At 45.7% G+C, this 24,986-nt stretch overlaps 1 protein-coding gene across 1 annotated transcript in view; it reads right to left on the bottom strand.

Moving 5' to 3' along the window:
- Positions 1 to 24,418, bottom strand: part of LOC133274632 (AF4/FMR2 family member 1-like) — a 28,887-nt gene extending 4,469 nt beyond the window's left edge. Inside the window, exons 1-14 of the mRNA XM_061464131.1 lie at positions 24,414 to 24,418; positions 24,150 to 24,270; positions 22,679 to 23,584; positions 16,224 to 16,268; positions 14,835 to 14,921; positions 14,427 to 14,463; positions 14,003 to 14,054; positions 10,948 to 11,005; positions 6,897 to 6,947; positions 4,720 to 4,820; positions 2,262 to 2,511; positions 1,069 to 1,160; positions 714 to 717; positions 502 to 561 (exon numbers count right to left, since the gene is read on the bottom strand). Coding sequence (XP_061320115.1) covers positions 502 to 561; positions 714 to 717; positions 1,069 to 1,160; positions 2,262 to 2,511; positions 4,720 to 4,820; positions 6,897 to 6,947; positions 10,948 to 11,005; positions 14,003 to 14,054; positions 14,427 to 14,463; positions 14,835 to 14,921; positions 16,224 to 16,268; positions 22,679 to 23,584; positions 24,150 to 24,270; positions 24,414 to 24,418 — 1,869 coding nt within the window. The remainder of the gene's footprint in view (positions 1 to 501; positions 562 to 713; positions 718 to 1,068; positions 1,161 to 2,261; positions 2,512 to 4,719; positions 4,821 to 6,896; positions 6,948 to 10,947; positions 11,006 to 14,002; positions 14,055 to 14,426; positions 14,464 to 14,834; positions 14,922 to 16,223; positions 16,269 to 22,678; positions 23,585 to 24,149; positions 24,271 to 24,413) is intronic.
- Between the last annotated feature and the right edge of the window lie 568 nt (positions 24,419 to 24,986).

The raw sequence follows: 24,986 nt of genomic DNA, 5'->3' as shown, positions 1-24,986 counted from the left end.
TCATTTTCACAGGTAAATGGCAAGTAGCATATGTAACTTATCTGACTGAGGCCTAACTAGCAAAAACTACACTACTTCATGTACACTGCTAAACTGCACATAAAGAAGAGAGCTGCTTACATCTGCAAAGGGCACTTCCAAGTCTTGTCCACCAGCAACACAATTACTGTCAGGATCGTGACATTTCAGGGTAAACTGTCCTATAACTGTTCTGACAAGGGCTTTGTCATAGCTCTGCAAAGCAAAGTGGCCTGCTAACCTCAGACAACATCTGCTCTAAATCCTGTTCTTGAGGCATATTCTCTAGATGTGTTTATAACAAAGGGAAATGTCTGAACATTTTGGGAAACAAAGACAGCATCCCCACATATGACTTGAACAGACTCCAAGTTTGGAGTATGGGAAGTCATTTTAGCTGGTGAATCCTTATGCACATGAACACAAATACTGGCTCCCAATGCATGAGCTGCTTTACATTTCTAGCACAGAGCCAAAACTTACCATTGCATCAGCTTTGTGTTTCAGCCTCCTGGCCTCTTCTGCGTAGTATTCTGCTGGATACTTCAGATGTCTGAATTTGGGACACAGAGAGGAAAAACAGAAAACAGGGAAAAGGCAGTGGGATAAACTATTCACCGTGCAAATGGCACACAACCAGTCGTGCACTAACAAAACGAGCAAGTAAAGAGTCATGCCCTCTCAGAAAAAGTTACCTGCCTGCCCAGCACCTTGTCACAGAGTAGTTTACCACTTGCCAAGAAGGAGGCAAATCAAAACCTATCATTTGTAGGCAGGCACAAGAGGTACCTCCTCTCAGAGTGAAAAAGTAACTAATTTCTAGAGTAGTGCTTCTAGTCCAAGAAATGCTGTAATTAGACCTTTGCTTTGGGGTAGGTGGGGTAAGTCCCAGACATGAGAAGACAGTACAGGGCAAGTCACCGACACCTCTCCTTCTCTCTTTCCTCCCCAGAGAAATGCCTATTAAGGCAGAAGCCAGGGTAGCTGCAGGGCCAGGCTGGCCTGGTGGCTTTACAAAGTACAGATGACGGGTGTAAGACAAAACCTTACCTTTCAAACTTGAGTTGAGGTCTCTTTGGCTGGGAGGTACCATTTGGCAAAGAAGGCACTGGGAAAAGTTTTGTGACGTGTCCGGCAGATCCCTGACAAATCACAGAATACAGATAAATCTGCTTAGAGAGATGTCGAAAACGATTCCAAAGCTTGCCTTTCCTGAATTTCAATAGGAAATATTTTGTTGTCCCAGGCATAGTCTATCTCCCAGGCTCTACCTGTCTTCTAACCTACTTCCCCAGCACCTCCTCCAATAATGGAAATGAAAACCTGGCTTCTTACCTGACTGCTAGTAGAAAGGCTTAATACCATTCACATCATTAATACTTTTCCCAAGCATGGGGAAATTAAGTAGCAGCTTTCCTTGCACAATGGCTAAGATAGCAGTAAGGCTGCAAGCAGCACATTTTTCAGGAAACCTTTCACTAACCAAGGCAGCAAGAGGTAATATCCATTCACACTTATTTCCAGCTTAACCACAAAATCGTTGATTCTCCATTACCAACTACATTATAAGGAAAAAGCAAGCAGTTAGAAGCCAGCTGAGAGAGCGAGCACAGTCGGGCTTGACTCACACAACATACTAGAGCACACCCACCCAGTCACTAGTAAATAGGAAGACAACTGAATTTTACAACCCAAAAATGCAAAGATCCAGCTGCAAGGATCACTAACAATTTCATAAGCAAATTGTGAGGATGGTGAGGCACTGAAACAGGTTGCCCAAAGAAGTGGTAAATGCTCCATCTCATCCCAAACCATTCTATGATACTATGAAAACCTTACACGCGGGTTGTATGTTTCTTATTTTTAAGCAGCCCACTTTTCCCTTTTGTAAACACCCTTATTTTACACCAGTATTGTACTTGCAGTTGCCTACAGTCAGAAACAGTTACTGCCATCAACACGATGCCTTTGGTTTTTACACGGGCACCTCTTCTCACTAAGCTCCACTAAATGAGATGAAAACAAACGATGGCAAGTCAGCAGAGAAGTTACAGTGTAGGCTTCTGGGCTAGTGACGTACGGTTACAGATAGCCGTGAAAGGGGCAAAATGCCTCAGAGAGCTTTCTCTGGTGGCTGGTTTATCTTCTTTCCTTTTCTATATCCTCAGAGCATGTTTCTAAAGAGAATCACGCAGCACCCACGGGTTGCAGGGAACTTCCTGTTAGTTATAACAGATACCTACTTTGATATCCTTTGATAGTTCAGCTTCATTACTCTGCACTTTGCGGTGCTTGCAGATCAAAGGATCCTTGTTGTTGCTCTCAGTCTTGGTTGTGTTGGCGATGGCAGACAGCTCGTCGTTCTGGCTTCTGCGTCTCTTCTGGGCCACCTTTGTTGACTCTGGTGCAGGAGGTATAGGACACAGTGGTGGCAGTGGTGGAGGTTGAAAATCATTCTTCCAGTATTCAAATGAAGCTTTGGAGTTTGATGCTCTGGAGACGGGAAGAGCATTCAGCAATTGGGATGAATATGGTGCATCAATAATGTAGTGAATTTTTACAAAATTCGTTGCATCATATACTGATGATGCTGAAATCTCTCTGGAAGTGAAGATGACATTAAGAATCCAACAAAAGAAAAATGAAATTTCAGTGTGCATTAGATACCACATCTTCAGCTGCTGACAACAGACAAGCGAGTTGCTTTTCAAGTAGAATTAAGCCCCAGGACTTGTCCCTGGAATAAAAATTTATAACCAGGATAGCAGGATATTGCAAAAAAGACATCCCTCCAACACAGCCCCTTTTTACTTAAAGACAGAGACAGTCAGTTCTCTGTGAGAAATCAGCCAACAGGGCATTCCAACTCAGGGACTGCAACATCACAAGGAGGAAATTAAGCTAAACCCAGAGAAAAGACTGAAGTGTAACGTTGCACATCTGGCTTCCTTCTGCTGTGCATGGGACAGTCCTCTCCCCTGTTCCACAACCCACTTTTCCCATGGCACAGTCCCTACTCACTGCACTCGTGCTCCCTCACTTCACTGCCTTGTTACAGCTCCAGAGAGGATTATAGCACAGCAGCACCCTCTGACCTGATCCAGTGCCCTCTCTCCTCCAAAATACATATTCTCCTTTCACTCCCAAAGCCGGAGCATGGGGTTTGCCTTCACTGAGAAAAAGGGAGGAATGAACCCCAGTGTCAAAGCCCCTCCGTTATGACACCAGCTGAAATACGACCCAACTAAACGTTAGCCCAGCGTTTCAGCGTTTCAAGAGTACATCTCTATTTTCTCGGCAGAAAAGCAGTTTACTCGTATTTTCAGGCCACAAACCTCAACGCTATACCAATCCCTCAAATTCAAGTCTCAACGCTATACCAATGCCTCAAATTCAAGTCACAGCAAGAATTTAATTCAGTAGCCCATGACTGATGCGCAAGCCTCCCATTTGAAGACATGCGCCTGGAAGCATTTGCTCTAGCAAAGATCTAGCCAAAATACTGGCAGCACAAATTACGCAAATTATATAGGGGAAATCTCAGTACATCCATTTGAAGCACTGCAAACGCTATGCTGGAATAAAGGAGAAATTCCCGGCCATAAAGGCCCCCTGAAATTCCAGACAGAGTCATGATTCAAAACACACGCTTGTCTGCCCATTAAGTCACAGACACAAAAAGACAAAACCAACAAGATGATTTCAGTGGAGAAGGGAAATGCTCTCCACCTGCCTAGAAAGCATTTTAAGGCTACTTCTGTTTCTCATGAAAGCAGAAATAATGGACTCTCTGAGAGTTCAAACATCACAGAATAGAATCGTAGTTTGGTTTGGAAGGGACCTTTAACACCTGTCTAGTTCAACTCCTCTGCAATGAGCAGGGGCATCTTCAGCTAGACAGCAAGTTCTCTTGCCATCCCCTGAAACACCTCAACTATCATGCAGAACAAGCAGACGCCACTCCCCATAGAACAGCTAACACCCCCCAGACCACCTAGAGCAATCACCTGCTGACAGATCGCCTCCACGGAGGTTTGGAGAAGGGGAATGACTCCTGCATCCCAGCAGGCAGGCAGTCTACCGCACTGTATGGAACTCAACCAACAAATCTGGTTGGCACAAATGTGTTTCCTGCATCTGGTCCAAAAGGCAGCAGCGCAAATAGTTGCCTACCAGCTTAAAAGGACAAGCAATATGGGCACAACTGGCAATTACATTTCCTGCAGCGTAAAGAGATATCCCGAGCTATGCGCAATACATGGAACAGAGCAGACGGCAACGGAAGCTGCAGGATGGGAAGCGTTTAAAATCATGTCCATCTCGACGGTTAGAAATCTGGACAAATGCCACAACATTCAACGCTTGTGCAGCAGCGAACAGCAAGAATGGGAGGACGATCGGCCACTGAAACATCAGCTTATTCTTGAATGGTTAGAACCATAATCCTCAGCATTAAGAAGGGATCGGAAACAGGTGACACCCAAGTATCACTTCACACCTGCAACAAATAATAAGGTGAATAAATTCCATTCCCACAGCCACCTGGTGGGTTCCAGGAGTTAAAGACAAGTCTTCAGCAGATGAAGCCTCAGGAGGCACATTACGTTATAAGCAAATGTGTGAGGACAGAAGATACAGTTCCTTGTTTAAGACACACTCACTTTCGTGCATCTTTCTGCCATTCCACCACCGTATACTCACTTCAGTTTCTTGGAGTCTTTCTTAGGTGAAGAGTTCAGTGATTTTTTTTCTTTCTCTGATTTCAATTTCTTCCTATTCGTCTCTTCGTCCACCGCTTTCCTCTAACAGGAAGAAAGAAAACCAAATCACTCAGGTTTTTAAAGTTCACGTAAAGTATAAACCAATGCAGCTAAGTTTGATCAATTCTTGTTAGAAGTATTGAAAAGATAGTGGAACCAACAAAGTGGAAACCCAGACCACAGCAGATACAGATTTCAGGTTCACTGAGCAGTATCCTAAGATGACATTTTATCTCCTTCTGCTTGGATATTTTGTAGTGGCAGAGATGGAACTGCTCAACCTCTTGCGGCTAATAGTAATCAAAATTAAGGCACTTCCATTGCTCAAAATAAGCATTGCATCTGTTCTGGCTGGGCTTTTTTTCTTCTACTTGGTATGAATTATACAGAAATGTATTAAGATTCCTCCTGATGTAGTCATGAACAGCAGACAGTTGGGGGTTTTGATAAGTCTTATCAAAGGGAAGGAAAACGCTGCATTCAGATGTGCAGGGGTTTTTGGGTTTATTAACAAAACTATGATCTAGATGAAATTTTAAGAGTCAGTTAAAATTGCTGCCACTGTCTTCCAACAGGAACCATTAAGGTAGAGAGGTAATAAATACTACTTTTCAATTACACTCCCTGGATGGAAAAGTACAAGATATCAAAAATCATCAGCTCACATGAATGAAAATCTTCAGAATACTTTGCTACAAGCCAAGAAAATGTAAAAGAACCTGCACTTATCAGTCAGCGTTATCCACTGGCTGTCAATAGCCAACAGCATGCTAGGACTTTGTGTCCCTCCCAAGAGTACATCCAGGTTTATGTCACTATCACAGAGCTCAGTGGGCTGCGTGCAGCACCGAGTCTACCTTTGGCAGTGTGCTCAGGGCAAGGCTCCAGATCATGACCTTCAACTGTCTCTCAGGTTGAGCTCCACACTGCTGCAAAAGATGTCTGACAGCTGTACTGACCTAGCTGGCTGTGATGAGCCTCCAAGGACAGATGCATGCTTACATAATACAGACAGTGAGGCTCTGAGGGGGGGGGTCCTGAAGTCAGACGCTCAGACTGCCAGGCAGGACATGTCTAAGATCAAACAGCTCCTGCCTTGGGTCTTCTGAGGCAGCAGGAGAAGTGACAGATTTACTGCCTCTTCACCTTTCCCCCACTGCTCTGCACAAGGGGGACTGCTGGGGTCTCTCAAATTTCTTCACGATTTCCCCACCCTCCTGAATTCTCCCCTACAACTATGGGAAGTTCAGAAAATGCCAAGACTAAACTAAACCCACATGGGAACCAGGCTTATTCACCTACACATGCTAAGCTACCCGCTTGGTGCGGACCACCAAAAAGGTATACAGGCACAGAAATATCCATAGCGAATACCCATCCACCATAAGGCTTGCAGCCAACTTTCTCTGTGCCTGCCTGGAAGCTTATTCACAGTCCCCTTTGGGAGATAGATAGCTTTCCAAAAACCACTTGTGAGCAATTACTATCTTTGCTAAATAAAGGGCTGCCTTTAATTCAAAGGAAAGCAACTATTACAGCAGAAGGACTCTGCAAGGATGTGTCTGGAAAGCCCCTTACTGGACATACGTGTCTTTTCACGTATGTCTGTTCACTGCTAGAACCACGACAGCTCCAGGGAAAGCCAAAGAAACCTTCTATGTATTTATCCAAGCACTGAGATCCAAAGCAGGGTTTAGGGATGGTTGTTACTGTCAGTGAACCTGCTTCAGTTAAAAGCCTGCATTTATGGAAAAGCAAAAGGCACGAAGCTTCTACCATCGCCCCTAAGGAATAACACAGTTCAAGCCTGCAGAATTCCTTTCTCTTTGTGTAAGCAAGCAATCACAACTGTTTCAGACTACTCCACACAGGAAAAGGCTATGCTACTCAGACTGAGCTTACTTGGCTAATGGCAGCAGAAGGGGCACCCATGGACAAAACTGAAAAGCACAAACTGGGATGGCTGGGTTAGTTCTTCGGGGCACCCCCCCAAACTGCAGACAAGGTGCTCTCCCACAACAGACATTAAACGGGTAGCACAAATGACTGCACACTCTAGCAGGCATTTCAGATACTGTGCTGCTTTTAAATGGGTTGCAGGGAGAAGGGTGGGCTTACCTTGGTTAGGCAGTTGCCAGGCTGCCACTTACTGGAAGTTGGTGGGTCAGGCTGCAGGCAAAAAGAGAAAGGAGAGATGAAAGACTGAGGTCTTCATGAGCTATTTTCCTTCTAGCACAGCTTACTAGAACCCAGGAAAATTTCCTCTTTCAACTGTTTGAAAGAGCTTGAGAGACCATGAGACCGTGGGGATGCTCTAGCATGTGCACATCGACATCTGCTTCAGAAACACAGACCCCATTTCTCCACAGGATCAGTCAAACGTCTTGCACAGCACTCCTGGATCACTGCTAGCCCTGCCTGTCACTCACTAAGACACCAGTCTACATGAAAGCTTCATCTTTGTTTGCCACTAACCAACCCTGCTGCAAACTGAGACAACATCTATAAAGAGCGTCAACTGTAAAAACAGATTAGGTGCTGTCCTCGCAACGCTTGCGCAAAACTTCCTGCACGCAGCACTGCTTTCAAAGCGACAAGAACCTGTGCCAGCTGTCACACCTCTCTGCAGTCTGACAGGTCGGCTGTCAGGCTCCTGTGGTTTAACCATGAGAAAACCATTTACCAGAATTGTATAGCACATCAAGTCCGGCCTCTTCCCACTCCTCTGCCTACACAGCCCAACACACGCTTCCCTCCGCATCAAGCAAGGCATAAGCAATGACCGAGGTCTGAAGGCCTCTGGAGTCAGTCAGATAACAGAATGGGATTGCTACAAGCCCTGCCTAATCTAATAGCAGTCTGACATATTACAGTAAAGCCAACTAACCCTAAACCAGACAACAGAAGCTGCAAATCAGACACAATTCTCTGGGACCCATGCTGAAACTACCATGTGTGTGTCAGCATCACTCAAATGTGTAGCTCATTGTCTGGACACCAGAGCACAGCTATGCTCTTGCCCACATCAGTTCTCCTCAGTCACAACTCTGCTTCCAAGAGGAACCACAGTTCTTCTCCAAAAAGACAGCCTCTACTACATGAAAGGTTTACCGAGACTCCTGGGTCCCTTCCGCTGTGATTTTCTTCTCTATCCACATTCAACTCGCTGTAGAACACGTCGATAAACAAGACATGTCCTCAACTTTCTTTGAGTGAAACTACCTAGAAAACCGGTTTAAAACCCAGTTTGTTTCCCCATGGGTTTTGGGGTTTTCATTAGGTTTTCCAAACACTAGACTTCTGTTTAAGAAGAAGAAGGAACTATGGCCTGTAGGTCAAAGTCTGTGCTTTTGCATGGGAAGAACTAACTATAAACAAACAGGCCGTGTGCACTAACTTGCTCCTCGAGCATCATGGATGAACAGTTTGCTGTATAAAACAAGGATAAACCATCAGTGGCAAATAGCTGATCATTGGCAAACAGTGGCAAATAACTTCACTGGAGCAAGAAGGGTCTTTCAATGGAGGGTTCTCAGGACAAAGCAGGCAGCATTTGGTAAAAGAAGAGAAGCACATAACATCTGCTTCCTTCCAAAGACACCACGTTGCAAAGGGCAAAGTCTGTAACTGAACTGCTGGATGGTAAAGCACGTAGATGCAAGATGAGAAAGATACTCCTTTTCAAAGTCTGTTTTCTGCACATAAAATTTTCCCCGTTGAGGTGCTTCTCAGGTAGAAGACAGGAAAGCTAGGGCTGGCGGAGGGGGAAGAAATAAATTATAGGGTTTCTGGGGTTTGTGAGAGCACCTCAAAACTGTCAGCAGACTGCTTACATCAGCTGTGGTCCATAGGATATAGGCATGCGCTTCCCTTCCCACTGGCCTGAGAACGTTTTGCAAGCTGGAGGAACTGTCTGAAACCATGGGACACGAGCACTTCCGCAGCAGACTTTTAGAAAATGCATGCTCTCAGTAATGAAACCTTAAGGCACCACATTCTGTTTGTCTGCTTTTCCCAATAAAAGCCTCAGAATTGCCAGTGCAGCACTATCTGAGCCAAATCCAACAGAAGCAAGTCTAAGCACATTCCAGCCCTTCCTGCAGGTCTGATCACTTCAGCTGCAATCTGGGAGAAGCTCAATCTGTCACTTGTGCACAGGAGCTGCACTGAGAGAGGGGCTCCTCTTAACCTATCAGGAAAGTGGTCTTATCCTGAAGCAGTCCATAGCTTTAGCACCCAGAAAAGCCCCGTGAGCAGAGGTGGGTCCCAGACACCCCCAGACGAGCTGTGCTGCTCATCTGCGCCTTCCTTATGTTTTGCCAGTGAAGTCACTAATTCCTCAAGGAGTGCTAGACAAACACTTCAAGGTTAAGCAGGTAAAACTCTAATTATGCTGTTAACAAGGGTTATAGAATTGATCAATTCTAGAAGGGGAGCAAAGGGCAGGAAAAGTCTGATGATGCAGCATAGACGTCACAGGGACACCTGAGCCATGAGAGGATTTCAGGTCTCCTGTCCTGGCTGCATTCAGACAGCGGGGAGGCTGAGGCAAGAGGCTGTATTAAGCAGCCTCTGCATTTTATCTGCATTCACCTCAGGCGCTGACGCTCTCAAAGGTTCCTTGGCTTCACTGCCACTTGTCTCTGAGTCTGAAGAGCTGTCTGAGTCACTGGTGCTCCCTGAGTCACTGGTGCTCCCTGAGCCACTGGTGCTCCTTGACTCCGAGCTGCTGGAATGTGCTGATGCTACAGTCTTGGCCTGGGACTGTTGGACACTGCAAGGCCACCATGAGATAAAATTAGAAAGCAGCATAGGTGAAGTTTCTTATTATATTGACATGACAAGATTCAAAACTAAAACTGAAACCCCTGTTTTGGTACTGAGATGAGAAAGGATAAGGCCAAGGAATACAGTGCCATGCTCAAAAGATAAAGCACCGGAATAAAAAACCTCTAGAAGTAATAAAACCTCCAACTCTATAACCAGGTCAGAGAAATCTCTGAGCAGGACTGCTGCAGTCTGCAGCTGCATTTAGCCAACCGAAGTTTAAAAAGGAACCAAAACTGGCAAGTGCTCTTCTGAAAGCCTCATCCCTCAAAAGAAAAGGGTGCCATAAAGGCTAATGACACAGAAACATCCACTCTAGGATGGTTTCTCTTTTCTATATTCTTCCCATAAAGTTTTCAATTCATCTGTGTTACTTGGGCAAGGTGCTGGAACTGCTTCTTTAACAACCACGTCAAGCACCAGCAGTTTTTGCAAGACTCTCCTCTCTTCAGGAGTGTTTTCCTCCAGCACTGGCAACAGGAGTGAATGGAACTGAGGAAGAGCCATGACTTGGATGCAGTCCTTTGTTTCGAAATGGGCTTGTGAATATTTTTTTTTCTCTTTGAAACTTGTTCCATACGTCAGAATCAACACATTTGTATGGATTGGAGGCAAGTTTCTTGAAAATCTTGAAAATTCTGTGCTTCTCAACTTCTTGTAATACTGGCAGGTGGCCGTTACGTCTACCCTAAATATTGCTTCTGACTAACAATACATGGCAGGAACTACTTATAAGGAGCTGCCTTATCAGGAGGAGCCGAAACAGCCTCCGTGAGTCTACCCAACGCTTTTCCGTTCTTCGCCTGCTTGGCTGTTTTGGGCTTCCTTCTAAACTAAAACTTGACTCACACCTCACCCAGCACTACTACAACTGAGAACCCCCTTGGCTCCAGGGTGATCTTCAGATACTCTGGTGGAGGGCAAGAGAACTTGGGGAAATATAATTCTGGTTGATAAGAAAAATCCAGCATGCCTGGATTATTCATTTCTCATTGGAGCTTTCTGTAAAACCCCATACAACTAACGCCAATTTTCAACAGCAGCTTCGGGCAGCTAGAAACCAAATCCTGTAGCTACAGGAGAAACAAGGAACCCCTTACCCATGCACCCCATATATTAAGACGTAGTTTGTTTTTCCCTTCTTATTTAGTCTAGCTGTTAGTTCAAGAACAAAGCTGTACCTTGGAGGAGCAAGTGGATTGTCAGCAACCTGTTTTGTTCACAAAAAAGAAGGAGGAGAATGAGAGTAAAGGTTAGCTTAAGGCATTTGGAACAACGCAACAAGGCCTGATGATTTAAAGGCATGTCTGCGCGCCCAGCATATAAAACATCTAAAACCGACTTGGTTGTCATCGCTGTCTTCGCTATCACTGACTTGCAGGTCTTCCTGGAGCAGCACTCTGAAAGACAACCAGAAGATAAGTATCAGCCAAGGCAGACGTACTTTCAAGTACCAGACACTGAAAACGACTTGGTTTGTGTGTGCTTGCCAAAAGAAACCAACCTCCCACATTCTTTAGGAATGTTTGGCATTCTCTATCTGCTAAACCCTGTCGTTAATGAATGATAAAACGATAACACACAATCTAGGAACATTATATTGTACTTTTCAACTAATCTCAGGACATTTTGAAAAGGATGTCAGTATCATTGGCTGCCATCTACACACAACAAAGATGAAGCTCTGTGAGGGGAATGCTCCTCGCTTAAGTTTGTCCAGCGCACTAACGCAGCAGCACAGGGTGGAAGAACTCTGATCCTTGTACATTAAGAGAGTGGCGTGCTATTGGGCTGCACTGAGTCCCCAAGGGACAGAAAGCATCATCTGTGCACCAGAAGCTGCGTGCGCTCATGCTCTCTGCTCTCAGGGGCTGCAAATGTTTTTCTGTCACAAGGGTTCTCTTTTTGCTGCTCAAGTGTTCTACCGTACATACGTAAGTAAATGCCAAGGGCAAGCCTCCCTCCTCTTTCTTCTCTACACAATGAATTTGATGCTCCTGCACATCTCAGCAATAACTGTAAATCAAGCAGTTCAGACACTCCAAGCAGCTTACAAGTGGGGAGTCGCAAACTCTCTTTTACTATTGCTAGAGAGCAGGCTGCCTGCAAATGTTTCTAGAAGCATCATTTCGTCCTCTGCCTGCAGGTGGTAACTACTGCTTGCTATTTCAATGTATTACTGAAGGCCTCGAGAGGCTGGAAGGGAAGGATCTGTGGGCGGGGACCCAGCCTTCCCCCAGGTGTTATTCTCCTCTGGAAATCACACAGGCATATTCAAAAGGAGCTGGAAAACAGACAGGCAAAACTCCTGCTGTTCGAAAGTACAGTGATTCAAATCCTGAAACTAGCTGGAGACCAGCTCCTCAACCCAGAGAATTACACAAGTGTCATTTCAAAACGGGATGAAAGCTTGGCCACTGACACAGGGATTTTGATCAATCAGGTCAAAGCTGTGTTTATTTCAACCTCATTTCCAACTAAGGGCTTTCTGTGAGAAATTTCTCTCATGCCCAAATAAGAAAAGTAAGCCTCCAACCCCTCAGGACAAGACATTTTAGAGCAGGAAAACAAGTAAGAAAGATTCCCAGGAAACCACATCCACCTTGAAAAGTGGGGGCAGAGTTTGTGTTCCTGATACTTGTGGGGAAAAGGAAAACGACACAAAACTTCACGTTCTTTCACGCCTTCATGTCCGATTATGAACAAAGCAAAAACCATTTACAGCTCTGGAGGTCACCTCTGATGACCCTGAGGTGACCTTTGCTTTCCTAATTCTGCGACATCGGAGGAGTGAAAACCTTGAGTCAAAAAAGTGATTCCCTCCTTTAAGCACAGTTCCCACAAAAGAGACACGCTATTTTACAGTCACACCAAAGCAGCTGCCATGCACGGAGATACTCTCCTTGAAACAGGACCACATTTACTGCCAAAGCTGACCACGGACTCCCAACAAACAATTCCACAAATCAGATGTGACAAATCCACTCTTGTCCACTGAGCAGGACGGCGCGAAGAAACCCCAAAGGTCTCCTGTGTCTACCAGTACAGAGCCAACCCTTGCCACACAGATGATGCCTGTTGAAAAGGTACCAACCCCACAGTCCCCGAGTACCTTACCCTGATGCACAAGAGGTTCTCTGCGCACACAGACTTTGATTACACCCAAAGGCCTACCGCGCTCTCTTTGCATTTGGCCCGTGCCATTGCCCTGTGGCTGCCTTAATTAGCTCATGCCTTAACAGACGCCAGGTTTTCATTTGCAGGACCTGTTCTTTTCCAGCTTAGATACACACCATCAATCTCCCTCCAAAGCTATAGAAAAGCTCTGTTAGTGAGAGAAGGAGCACTAAAATCAGCATCGCTTGAAAGCAAAGGCTGGTCCTTCCCCGCCAGCTGGGCTAAAGATGCATCACCACAAATGAGTGAGACATTTCCCCTTTTAAAAGAAGGGCTCTTCCATTCCAGCACTGCCAGGTGCTAACTTCAGGCTGTATTCAAGAATTAAAGCCGTCTGGGAAACCCTTGCACGCTCTGTAAAGCCGAATGCTTAATTTGGGCACACGAGCACCCTGGGATTTCAGGGCTGCTTCAAATTAAGCAGCACAAGCGCTGTTTGTTTTCAGCCAGCTACACTTGGTAAGGCAAGCTACTCCAGGCAGCTGGATTTTCAGTCACGTGTGCTTTAAACAGCAAAGAAAGCAAGCCCTGTTGTGCGAGTGAAAACAGAAAAACAAAGAGGAAGGGATGCATCGGTTCAAGGGACAGGTGCAGAGGAAGTCCCTGGGGAAATCCTTCTTGACTCCATTTTGAACATTAGCCTAAGCCACCCTCTTCCTCCCACTTCAGCTGTCTTTGCTGACTGTGGGTACACTGGCTCTGAAGAGCCCGCACGGACGCTGAGCAGAGAGGGGATGTTGGCGAAGGACAGAGGTACGTACCATGCCGAAGTTACAATTCTGGACCTCTGCGCTAAGAAAGGCGTATTTTCAGATTCTTGTCTACAGTAAAAGTCTCTTCTCTCTCTGCTGCCTGGAAAACTGACTCAAGCTCAAAAGGGATTTTTACAGGCAGCTGAGAAGAGCTGAAAAAGATTGTCTGTGGAGGAAGGCAGAGCCTGCAGCAGTTGAAACGAGTATGTTTAACAGCGCAAAGAAAAGTCCCAGAAGTCCTTCAGGAGGAGCAAGCTGGGGTGGAAGAAGGAGCAGCAAAAGAAAGAATGGATTAAAGCAGCAGCTAACTACTCAGGAAGACACTATCCCACACTACCAGCCAGGGGAGGCTCCTCTGCAGAATGTCAGAACAGCACGAAAAGGGTTGAGTTTTACAGACCTGACAGAGCTTGAGTGCAAGACTCTACAATCTCAACCAAGAGATGGCAACTGAGTCTGGTTACTTACGATACTGTTGTCTGAGAACGAGGCAACGTATCCGAAGGTCCATCGTACTGTCCTGTAAATCAAAAGAGAATCAGCGGGGTTTATCTGCCTCACCGGTAGCGTATTTTACCCTATGGTCTCTGAGCATCAGGTTAGAAAGTCACTTTCTTCCAGGACGTAACTGATTGCCACTGAGATTATTTATCACTCCAAATGGGGCTTCCTAATGAAATACTGTTTGTTCTCTGCTGAACTGCTGCCTTAATTTCTAGGTAAGGAATGCATACAGTCTCTTCAGCATTTTCTAAACTCATCAATGTTTAACAAAGCACAGGAAACCACGTCCCTTAATCAAGGTAAACATTTGATGTTCTCAATGTATGACACTCAAAACCGTCTCTCAATACACATAGAACAGTGTGCTTTCCTTTGGATTTCTACTTACTCTGGTTCTGTGCTACACATCCAACAGGCTGCGACTCCTAGAAAGCAAGCACAAGGTGCAAGTTGAGAATCAAATACATCATCTCTCAATAGCAGCGTATCAGTGATCCGATTTCCTTGTGTTTGTTACTCTAATCGATACTTTGAGCAACGTGACAAAGAATAACTCCGAAGTCTCCAATAGTCTAAGCTTGCCTGATGTAGCTTAGCACGGACAGAAGTGATGCATTGCAAGTAACCATCACACAATTCAAAATCCATTGTGACTTCTAAAGATAATTTCTCCTAAAAGCCTTTACCTATGAAAGGAGGTGCAAGAGTTGGAAAGCTCATCAGATGAAAGTACGTGCAAGAGTTGGAAAGCTCTCTTCTAATTTATCAAAAGCCTTGGCAAAAAGAGGGTGTTTACCTTTGTTGGTAATGGAAATTTGGAAGGCTCTGCAGTAGGAGGAGTAGGAATATCTGTCAGAAGAGGTGGCCATGACTGGGTCATTTCCTGGAAAGCAAATGACAGAAGTGGGTTACAGTATTTTTGCTGATACAGGCAACTGAAGTTGTACCTCAAAGACATTTATATTCATGTACAATAAAAAGCTGAGCCCATCGTAAACCCAAGAGGCAATACCACAGCAAGAAGCCCTCTTTGAGCTCAGCGAGCCAGACCGTCATGAGCACTTGCTCTTTTTCTCCAAGCATACTTGCATTGCCCAATTAGCAGCAACCTCGGTGAACCTTGTAGAGAGTTAAATACTTCCTATGTTTGCAGGATTAGGCTATCACAGTTAATAAAGGGAAAAGGACATAAAACCTGTCTACCAGTAGCTTTGGACTTTTTCAAAGTTCAGGAACTTCCTATTATGTTCCTATTACAGCAACAACACCCCCCTGAAAGGCTTTTCAAAACTCAAGGGGGTCAGCTAGGGAGCTCTGACTGCCAGCCATTCCTCATGCTATTCTACCTGAAACACTGCCTTTTGCTCTGACTGGCCAAGATGCCTTTGCTGCAGAGCTCCAAGACGTGGTTTCAAACCAAAGAGAGCGACTGCCTGATGGGCTATGTCTTTAGGAGCCTTTCTGCCCTGTTGCCCTGCCCTAACTCTCACCCAGGGACCAGCTAGTTGGGCTAAGCCATGGTCCGGCTAAGAGCACAGCACACAGACCGCAGCCAGGAGATAGGGATCAACCTCCAACCTGCCTCTTCTGGCACCACAGCTGGACACAGAGGACTGGGCTAAAGCTTTGGCTTGCACTGCAACAAACACGTGAACAGCCTAGCACAGACAACGATCTTTGTCTTGAACATACGCTAAAACACCTTAATGGGGGTCAATCTAGACAAAACCTTTGGGGAAGCTGGGGCTCAGAAATTCAGAACCACTCTGTTGAAATCACACAAGACAGACTTTTCTTGTCTCCCTATTAAGTTTAAATCCTGAAGAGTGTAATACTCCCTCCCAGAAATAAAGGAACTCATATGGCCTGCCACCCTCACTGCCTCTCCTGGAACACTTATCTTATTTGCACTCTGTGCTCGGTGAAAGGGTCCCATGTACTCAGACCCAGCTGAGTACTGGCAGCCTGTGCGCTGCCCACAAAGCCATCTCTGACACAGGTTGCAGAGGCAGTTTTGCATTAAGAGCTGGCTCAGATTGGCGCAAATGTACCATAATTACAGGGACAGAGAAGCCCAGTCCAGCAGCAGTGCCATGCACGCGGTGATATTCCTCCTCCTCCCCCCACCACTACTTCAATGTATACAAAACACAAACACGTCGATCTATTATTTAAGAGCACCTACCTTCAAAATTTCCTTAACGGCTTGGGCATCCCAGCGGAAGGTTTGCTACAAGCAAATAAAAAGAAGGAAGCAGCATGAGTTTCTTTGTTCCTTTACCAGCTGACTGAGATAAACAGAGGCACTCATCAAACGTTTGCTTACCAACAGTTCTACAAAGGCCACGGGAGTCCCTTAATAAGAAAAGACTAAAAAGCCCCATCAGAAGGGCACTTTATTCTACAAAGCCTGTTGTTTTCAAGTCTTTAGTAGAAGATATATTCCAATAAAGATGAGAAAGAACCAAAGTGAAAGAGAGTTCATTAAACAGTGGTGCTTGTCCAGCTGACAGGATTCCCCCTGCTTCCTAACTGGTGTCCTTCTGTGCACCCACGTGCACTCAGCAGAATAAGAAGCCAGTATAAAGCCCTAAACTGGGAGCAGGCAAAGTAAAGGTGGCTGTAAGTGGAAGAATAACCCACCGGACTCTTAAATGCCAGCTCTTGGACTCAAGGGAACACCAACTGTGATTAGAAAAGTTGAAAAGCAGTATGACTAACTTGTGCAGTTCAGGATAAAACCTTGAATGCACCGCCGGGTTAGAGCAACACGGGGAGGAACTAGTCTGCCTTCACTACAACAGGCTTGCACAAATGCACAGGTGCACACACCCGCAAAAGAAGGGAGGGAGATTTTCATGCAGAAAACAATTTAAGAAATGCACAGGCATTCTGTTCAAGCTGCACAGCAACTGTGTGACAAAACTCTCCGAAATACCTCCAAGTCCTCTTTTCACCGGCAATTCCAAAAAACCCACACACTTCCATAAGCACATGCCCTGAGGCTTACAGAGATCTCTTAGACATACTAGAGAGAGATGAACAAGGAACTCGGGATAATAAGAATCACCCCAAAGCAAACTAAATTGCTTGAGGAACCACCTGGTACACAAAGGAGATGTCCACTGGCCATGATGTGTGGGCCAGACACCCAGCCATCAACCAGAAGCAGTGCAGTGCCCCAACCAGGCAGTAACTCAAGACAGGGACGGCATCAGCCTGCCCGGCACTGCCGTCTTTTGTGGCAGACTCAGTTACAGCCTCACAGCAGGAGGCACCAGTAGCCTGCTCCTTGGTCTCGGTGTGATAGCTGGAGGCGGAAGGGCAAAGCACGAGAAGCATTGACAGAATAGTGGCAAAAGCCCAGCTTTCTCCTCTCTGCACAATGCAGTCAACGCTCGCCAAAGCTGGGAAACTCAGAAAGTGGGCATCTTTTTGAAAAGAAGGTTTTGCCACAGATACTACAAGGAATAAGCAGCGCTGGTTTGGGGTAATGGCTGAAGAGCTTTTAAGGCTGCTGCTTTTTATCAAAGGTATTCCATTAGAAATTACAGCACACATTTTTATTCCACTCTGCCAAGGTGTGCCAAATGGAGCTGAAGGACCACACAGCTCTCGCATGTGGAAGTAGGGGGCTGAAGCTTGCTCCCTGATTTGTAAACAGCCTGCCTCGCCTAAAGACCTTTCTGCTCCTTCTCATTTCAGTAATTTCCACCTGCTTATCTGTATGGCTCTGTCGTCACAGCCCACGTAGAGCTGCCCCTCTGACACCAATCAGCCCTGTGCTGCTTCTCAGTCCCTTTCACCTCAGGTGAAACTGGTGCCTGTAGATATGCAAGCAGCGTAGGTCAAGAAGAGCTAGAGCACGCAGGCATTTCCTATGTTGCCTGCTATCTCCTCCTAATTGAAATGGACTCGCAACGTGTGTGTGTGTGTGTGTGGCTCAAGAATACCAGCTACTGCTCTTTGCCTGGTTTCAGGCTAAATTATTAGTGCTGAGAAAACCCGAGCGAGCAGGATCAGAAAAGCCAATTTGAGTTCCATGCCCTTCACTGTGCTGGCAGTTTTCTTTGTTTCCTAATGAGAGCTTTGCCACTGCAGCTATCAATTATCAGCAGAGAAGGTCACCTCTTCAGGCTGCTGAAAAAGTTTCACATTTACAGCTGCTTCCAATTTAATACTATATTTTAATAGAAATATTTGGTTACAAATTTATTTTTCCATGTCAACCGCATGGGCTTTTGCCCCTTGAATGCAATGGGGATCACAAAACTGCATATGCATGAATGAAGACTTAGTTTGAATAGAACAGGCGGGGCAAGATCAGACCAAAACCTACCACCCTGTCCTCACTTCATCTGTACGTGCTTCGCTAGCTCAGAGCGGGAGGAGATCTTGCATATTAAATGCACTCTCTGTTCACACACAAGTCACGCTAGGAATAACACACTAACTTACTCTTCAAAGTGATTTTCCACCTGCATTTCTGTGTTAAGAATCTACCCTCTAATACTATAGATAGATGCAAGATGCACACACATAGGGCACGCTTCCAAAATGACCCAGCCAACAAAAGAGACTGTATGTATTTTAACCAAGCCTCTAATCATCTTGATTAGGGATGCAATAATGTGCTGCTGTGTACTGAAAAAGCCTGCCAAAACTTGAAGCTACAATCAACTTGATGAAAACAAACACGTAAACACAGAAATCCATACAGGTTTTTGCAGGCTATCTTAAGGAACACCAGACACCAAAGCAGATGCTCTGCCAAAGATTTACCACTAAAGAGATTATAATACATCTCTGATACAAAGCCAGGTCCAACGATCTGAAGCATGGCTTACTCCATCCACCTGGTTTTAGAGGATGTGGTGACAAAGCTGCTTTTGGGGAAAGCTGAAGCAACCGTTCCTAGTTACCTATTCAGGAGAGCGTTTATTGGAACAAATACGAAGACTGTGTGAATATACCTGTGATTAAAATAATTTCTAGTCAGGCAGGCACCATCCTGCAAGCAAACTATCAGCATGGGTGGTCCTTAAGCATGTTTTTAAGGGATGTTTATCGCTTGCTGCAGACACAGTGCACTTGTTCAACAGATCTCTTTCTTTCATCCGCTCACCGATTCCCACAAGTGTTTGACGCATGGGGAACGTCTACCCTTTCTTAAGAGGGCAAACAAAACTGGCAGCTGCTGCAGTAAAAAAGGCCCCTGCAAGCCACAGGAGAACTGGCTACACAGGGGAAACCGCAACACTGGTGTCGAGCAAACAAAAGCAGCAAAACCGCATCAAGTACGGGAGGTACAGGCAGGTAGTTAACACAAGATTTTCTTCTGACTTCTTTCAGGTTCAGGAATTGTAGGGGTTGTTTTTTATATTTGTTTCTGTTTTAAAGTTCACACAAAAAGAGTTATTAGCCTTTTTATAAGGAAAAATATGGAACTTGAGCTGAAGCTTACCGAGGTGTCTTCGCACTGTTGCCTGTGGGCTTTGCACTAAGCCAATAACAAACCAGATAAAGTGTGCGCAGACTTCGAAACAAGCTGTATTTTAAGGATGAGTATCCCTTCCCTGACTTCAGCGTGGGAATACTTGCACACCCTTAGGTTTCCCTTGGTGCTATTTTTGTATTGGCTCAAAACCATTCAAATCAGAAGCTCAAAAAGGGACTTTTGTTATCTAGTCACAAAATCTTGGTTGATATAATTTGTTTAAATTCTCAGATTGCACAGAGCTAAATATGTCTTTCATGACTGCTCCATGAATTATAGCTACAGACTTTAAAGGCCATTTTGTTACGTGGAAATTGCCTGAGGGTTCGTTGCTACTGCAAAATAACGTTCAGATACTGTTTGGCAGCCGAGTCCCCGTAGCAGCAGCTCGAGCTGTTCTACGAAATTCGGGAAGCTGCAGTCAGAGAACGACAAACCCATGAGCAGAGAAGGCAATTTTCTGAGCAGATTGCCTAAGGCTAGGATTAATTTTCACAGAGGGTTAATAATTACCGCAAGACGCACCGTTTTTAGCGCAGAAAATTCACTTCATTTCATCAAAAACACAATGGCCACAACAAACAAGACAAAAGGTGGAAGAGAGAAGGAAAGGCAAAATGCAACTCAAAGAAAACTGAAACGGAAACCCAACTTTCAAAAACCTTCCTATCCGACTGTCCTTGTGGAAAGAGAAGAAACTTGGTTCCAGTGCTGCACTAACAAGGCACCTCACACTGCAGCAGCTGTAAAATGTACGTTTGGGGATGCACTTGTTCAAGTTTTCTTCTAGCTTCAGGTAGCCAGCTGGGTGGGTTTAGCAGTGCAGGAGGAGCAGAAACAAGCAACGCATCCTACATCTCCCCTCTCACCAGCTTAGTTCTTGACCGTAATGGAGCAAGACTCTTGTAATTCCAGCAAAGCAAAGCTAAAGTCCATCTGCTTGCCATTGCTCCCAGCGTTAAGTTTCACTTCTACATTTCATGAAAAACAAAAACCATGCTATACTTTTTGCTTTATGCACACTAAAGCAATACTGAGGCACCACAGAAATGTACAGAATGGCTCTGCCTCATCCAGCGAGACAGAAATCTTCAAAGTTACATCAAAATCTACTTGTTCTCGTATTTGTGTTTACGCTGCTCGCTTGGTTTTGACACCCGCGACTTCATGGCAGACTACAAATCAAAGCCACCAGGCTCAAAGTCCACAGGAGCCTTCTAAAATAATTTATCTGGGTGCTATTTCAGGTCCTCTGTGAGCCCCAGTTTAACCAGCAGGTTGCATGCAGCCAAGTCCCCTGTGGACGATTTCACAAGCGCGCTTAACCCATTCAAGTCCACTCCTCTCCTTTCCAAGGCAACCTAAAGTTGAGTCACTGAAACAATGCCATACCTCCAGGCACTCTCCTGCTTCTGTCCCAGGGTCAACCCAGAAGCCCCACTCACAGACAAGACAAGACAAGACAAGACAAGACAAGACAGCAGCTCCAGCCTGCCACCACCCTTGCTGCAGGTTTGAAAACAAACCAAACCGTTTCCATCAACTTCTACTCTTGCTTTCTTCAGCTGACAATGAAGGCTCCTGGCAATGGAAGCATTTTACATCAAAATGCTCAGTAAACAATGGGTGCACTGTCCTGTTCCTGCCTGGCTGCCTGGAGGAAATAAAACAGTCCTCAAAGATATTACATGCTTTTCTAACTCCAAGATGGATTATTTTGCTCAATCTCAAACTAAATGCATGGACCTCTTTCTTGTGTCCAAAGAGCTTCGGAGAAAAAGAAAAAAAATCACAGGTTTGCCTTCCTTTGCCTGAAGGTTTCAAGTTTCTCAGAAGCTCTAGCTTTACTTCCTAAAGCCATTTAACCACTTGAGGGTTTATGTACTGCTGGAGGTCAGCAGGAATCAGGCTATTAAAAGCTAAAAGGCATTTTGCAACAAAATTCTAGTCACTTAGATCCAAACCCAGCATAGCTACTGTTTGGTTGGGTTTAGTCTGTGTCTATTACTTGTTTCTTTTCAAACCTGGGCATTAAGGTACCTGTTAACTTCTCATCAATGTCATTTTGCCAGTTTCCTCTCCTTTTCCACAAGAAATTGCCTACAGCCGTTTGCAGCTGATCAACACCCTCTTCCACAAAAGGCAGAAGGCACCCACACTCTCCCTTTCTCCTACAAAGGCAAAACACAATCTTAAAACTCTCTCCACCTCTCTCCTTGCCCAGCTGCCTTAGGTCTCAGTCCTTGGCAGAGAAAGGACAAGTGCAGTGACCAGAACTAAGATATGCTCGAGCTTGCTGCCCAGGATGCCTTCTGCTGACAACAACAAACAAAAGAGCTCTGCTCCTTTTGCTCATAGCTGGGGGACAAGAAAGAGCCTACAGTCTTTCCCTGAATGCAGAATTTTAGAGGGCTTTCAGGGTCTTGCTTATGATTTACAATCCCACTTCTGCACTAAATTTCCTTCGAGAAACTGCTCAAAAAACATTCCATGGAGCGGGAAACAGAATGGTCTCGTGCTTCCCAAGGGCTAAGTCCATCTGGTAGAAATCTTCAGGATATTTTTTGTTTACATCGATACTTCCCTGAGGGTCTACAGTTACATCGTACAAACTCACTTAGGAGAGCCCTGTGGTGTTCACAGACAACTACCCAAAACCCCAAAAAGCCCAAAAACCTTCATCCTACCAGGTGACCATAGAACTCCCTGCACAGTCAGCTGTCCCAGTACTCAGCAAACATATGGGACTTCTACTCACCAGCACTCAGACCGAGTACCAACGCTCTGCATGCACTGACTGTAGGTACATCACCCCCTGACCTCTCAGCGTATCATTTCCCCCCTTCTTCTTTTCAACAATCTTTACAGGCAAGACAAAAGTCACAGCAACAGAAGCAGTCGCTCTAACCATAAGGCCTGCTGCAGCCTCACTGATAAAACAGACACGGAATCATGGCGAGTGCTGCATTTTCACCATCCAGGTATCTCCCCCAGATGTACTGGCAAAAGGCACTCTTAAAATACACCTTCTAAAAGTGATAAAGTGTGCACAGCCATCAATGCTGCTCGTAGTCTCTGCCCTTTGGTGACCTGTCCTCCCATAGCTGAGCTTACCCTGCCAGCAACAGAGTCTCCTAACTCACCTTTACGGGCTCAGAAGGGATTTCTGATTTGAATAGTCTGGCTCTGGCATTCACCTTCAGATCTGAGATCTTTTCAAAGGGCTCTCTATGGTATTCCTCCAGGAGAGGTTTGAGATCTGGCGATTCCTCTCGCGCCTGATCTTGGACATCCATTGGTCTCACACAGGCAGTTGGTTTCTGCTGCATCGCGCTGGGCTTTGATGGCAAAGCTGTAGGAACCGTCCGAGAGGAAGGCCGAGTGTTGCTGCTCAGGTCAATGTCTGAGCCGTCCTGACTTTCCTCTTCCTCTGATCCTGTCACTAGGTCCTGAAACGATTTTCTTTGACTGTAGGTCAGCTCCTGGCTTTTGCTGCTCTTTTCTGACTTGGAACTGACGTGCAGGTCGGAACGCAGAGGTGACAGAGGTTCCAGTGGAGGAGGCAAAGGTGTCAGAAATGAAGAAAATGAGAAAATGGAGTAGTCCAGATCATGAGCACGACCTTCACCAGCCGCACGCCTGTCACTTCCCTTGCGATGAAGACCTTCGTGACTTTCCTTGTCACCACAACTGCGTTTGCGACTTTGGCTCTGACCGTTGGATGAGCTGCCGCTCTGCACGTGCAAACCTGAATGCGGTTTTGTCCTTGATTGTGCCTTTTCGCAGGGACTTGAGCGGTGAGCAGGAGGAGCACTTACAGCCGTAGTGGGTGGATGGTGGGCTGTGTCGTGGAATGAAGGTGATGATGTAGGGCTGGTATTTTCATCAAGGGAGTGTGGGAAATGAGGTGCTTCAGGTGAGACCGGAGGAAGGACTTCCTGAAGCCCTAAGAAATTCCATTGGGTTTTGGAGTTGATGAGCCCCATGACATCCTCATAATTGCCCAGCACGTTCCGAATTTGGTTTGACAAGTCATCTCCTTTATGAGTCTGCAACAGAAGAACAGAGGCAGAAATGGAAAAAGCACGGACCCTCAACTTCAGGAGACTCAGCTCTGTAAGAGAGATTCGTCAGGACCTTAATTGCATCACCGTGTATCACCACAAGCAAAGTTAGGCAAGCTCATCTTGATCCTGCAGTGCAGTCCCTCCAAAGCAAGTGGGACTGCTCTGCTCACTCTTAGTTCTTCTGAGCCAAACTTTTAGGTGTGCCTGCAGTCTTCAGGAACACTAACAGCAGACCCGTTTGTTTCTATCACAGCTGCACACAGACAGGCAGCCAAGCTGCTCTTGGGTGCTCTCCCTCAAATTCCCAAACTACAGGAAGTAGCCTCCAAATGAATCTGCCCAGCCCAAAGACCTTACTGCGCTTGCACCATCTTCAGAGCTTTAAACACATACTCTGATGAGCTTAAGTTAAGCAGATGGGAAGATGCTGGTTCTGCACGTGTCACACTCAACTCTGCTACACCATATGCAGAAGCCACAGCTCTGCTCTTACGCTCCAACCATCTTTCCTCCTCTCCCTCCACCACACCGCCCCCCCCCCCATTACCTTGTAGGGTGCTGCAAAGACGGGAGGCTTCTCAGGGAGCTTGTTTTTCTCCTGCTGAGCCTCCCCAATTCGTCTCTCTCTCTCTCTAGCATGCAGCAGGTTTCTGTCCTCATTGCATAAGCTTTAGGAAAGAGAGAAAGAAAGGATGGTTAACGCTTTACACCACTGTTACCAACGAGTACCTACTGTGCTTCTCAGACAACAGTGCATGTCCAGCATGAAAGTCATTTTGAACAGGATGCTTACAGTTGGCAAATCAGTTACGTCATGTCACCGCATGGTGCTATAATACATACAAGGTACAGCAAGCATCCTTCTCGGGGCTTTCTACTCTTGATACCATACATCAAGAAAGGTGGGAAGGGAAAAACTATCCGTCCATTGAATCGTCAAACACTGGTTCCAGACTCTTTTCAGTGGTGCTCAACGGCAGGATGAGGACCAATGGCCACAAACTAAAAGTCAAGAAGCTTCACCCCAACGTGAGGAAGAACTTCTTTACATCAAGGGTGGCAGAGCACTGGAACAAGCTGCCCAGGAGAGTAGTGGTGGCCCCCTCTCTGGAGACATTCCAAACCTGCCTGGGCACCTTCCTGTGTCATCTGCTCTAGGTGGCCCCGCCTTGCCAGGGCGGGTGGGCTGTATGATCTCCAGAGGTCCCTTCCAACCCTCACGGTTCTGTGATTCTGTCTAACTCTTCACCTGAGGGTAAAAAAGAATCTACTATTTTGAAGGTGTTGCCACTTTCAGAGACTGAACTTTGCCAGCTTTATAAAGAGGCTTGAAAACTTAGTCTTTACTTTAAATTGGCAGTCAGAAAGCTGCTTGCTTACCTGC

The sequence above is a fragment of the Pezoporus flaviventris genome, unplaced genomic scaffold (genome assembly GCF_033815535.1).
Source record: "Pezoporus flaviventris isolate CSIRO_AGI_PZ_B2104156 unplaced genomic scaffold, CSIRO_AGI_Pfla_v1 ptg000002l, whole genome shotgun sequence".
Lineage (NCBI taxonomy): Eukaryota > Metazoa > Chordata > Aves > Psittaciformes > Psittacidae > Pezoporus > Pezoporus flaviventris.
The sequence above is the reverse complement of the archived record's forward strand: the minus strand, read 5'-3'. Positions and strand labels throughout refer to the sequence as shown.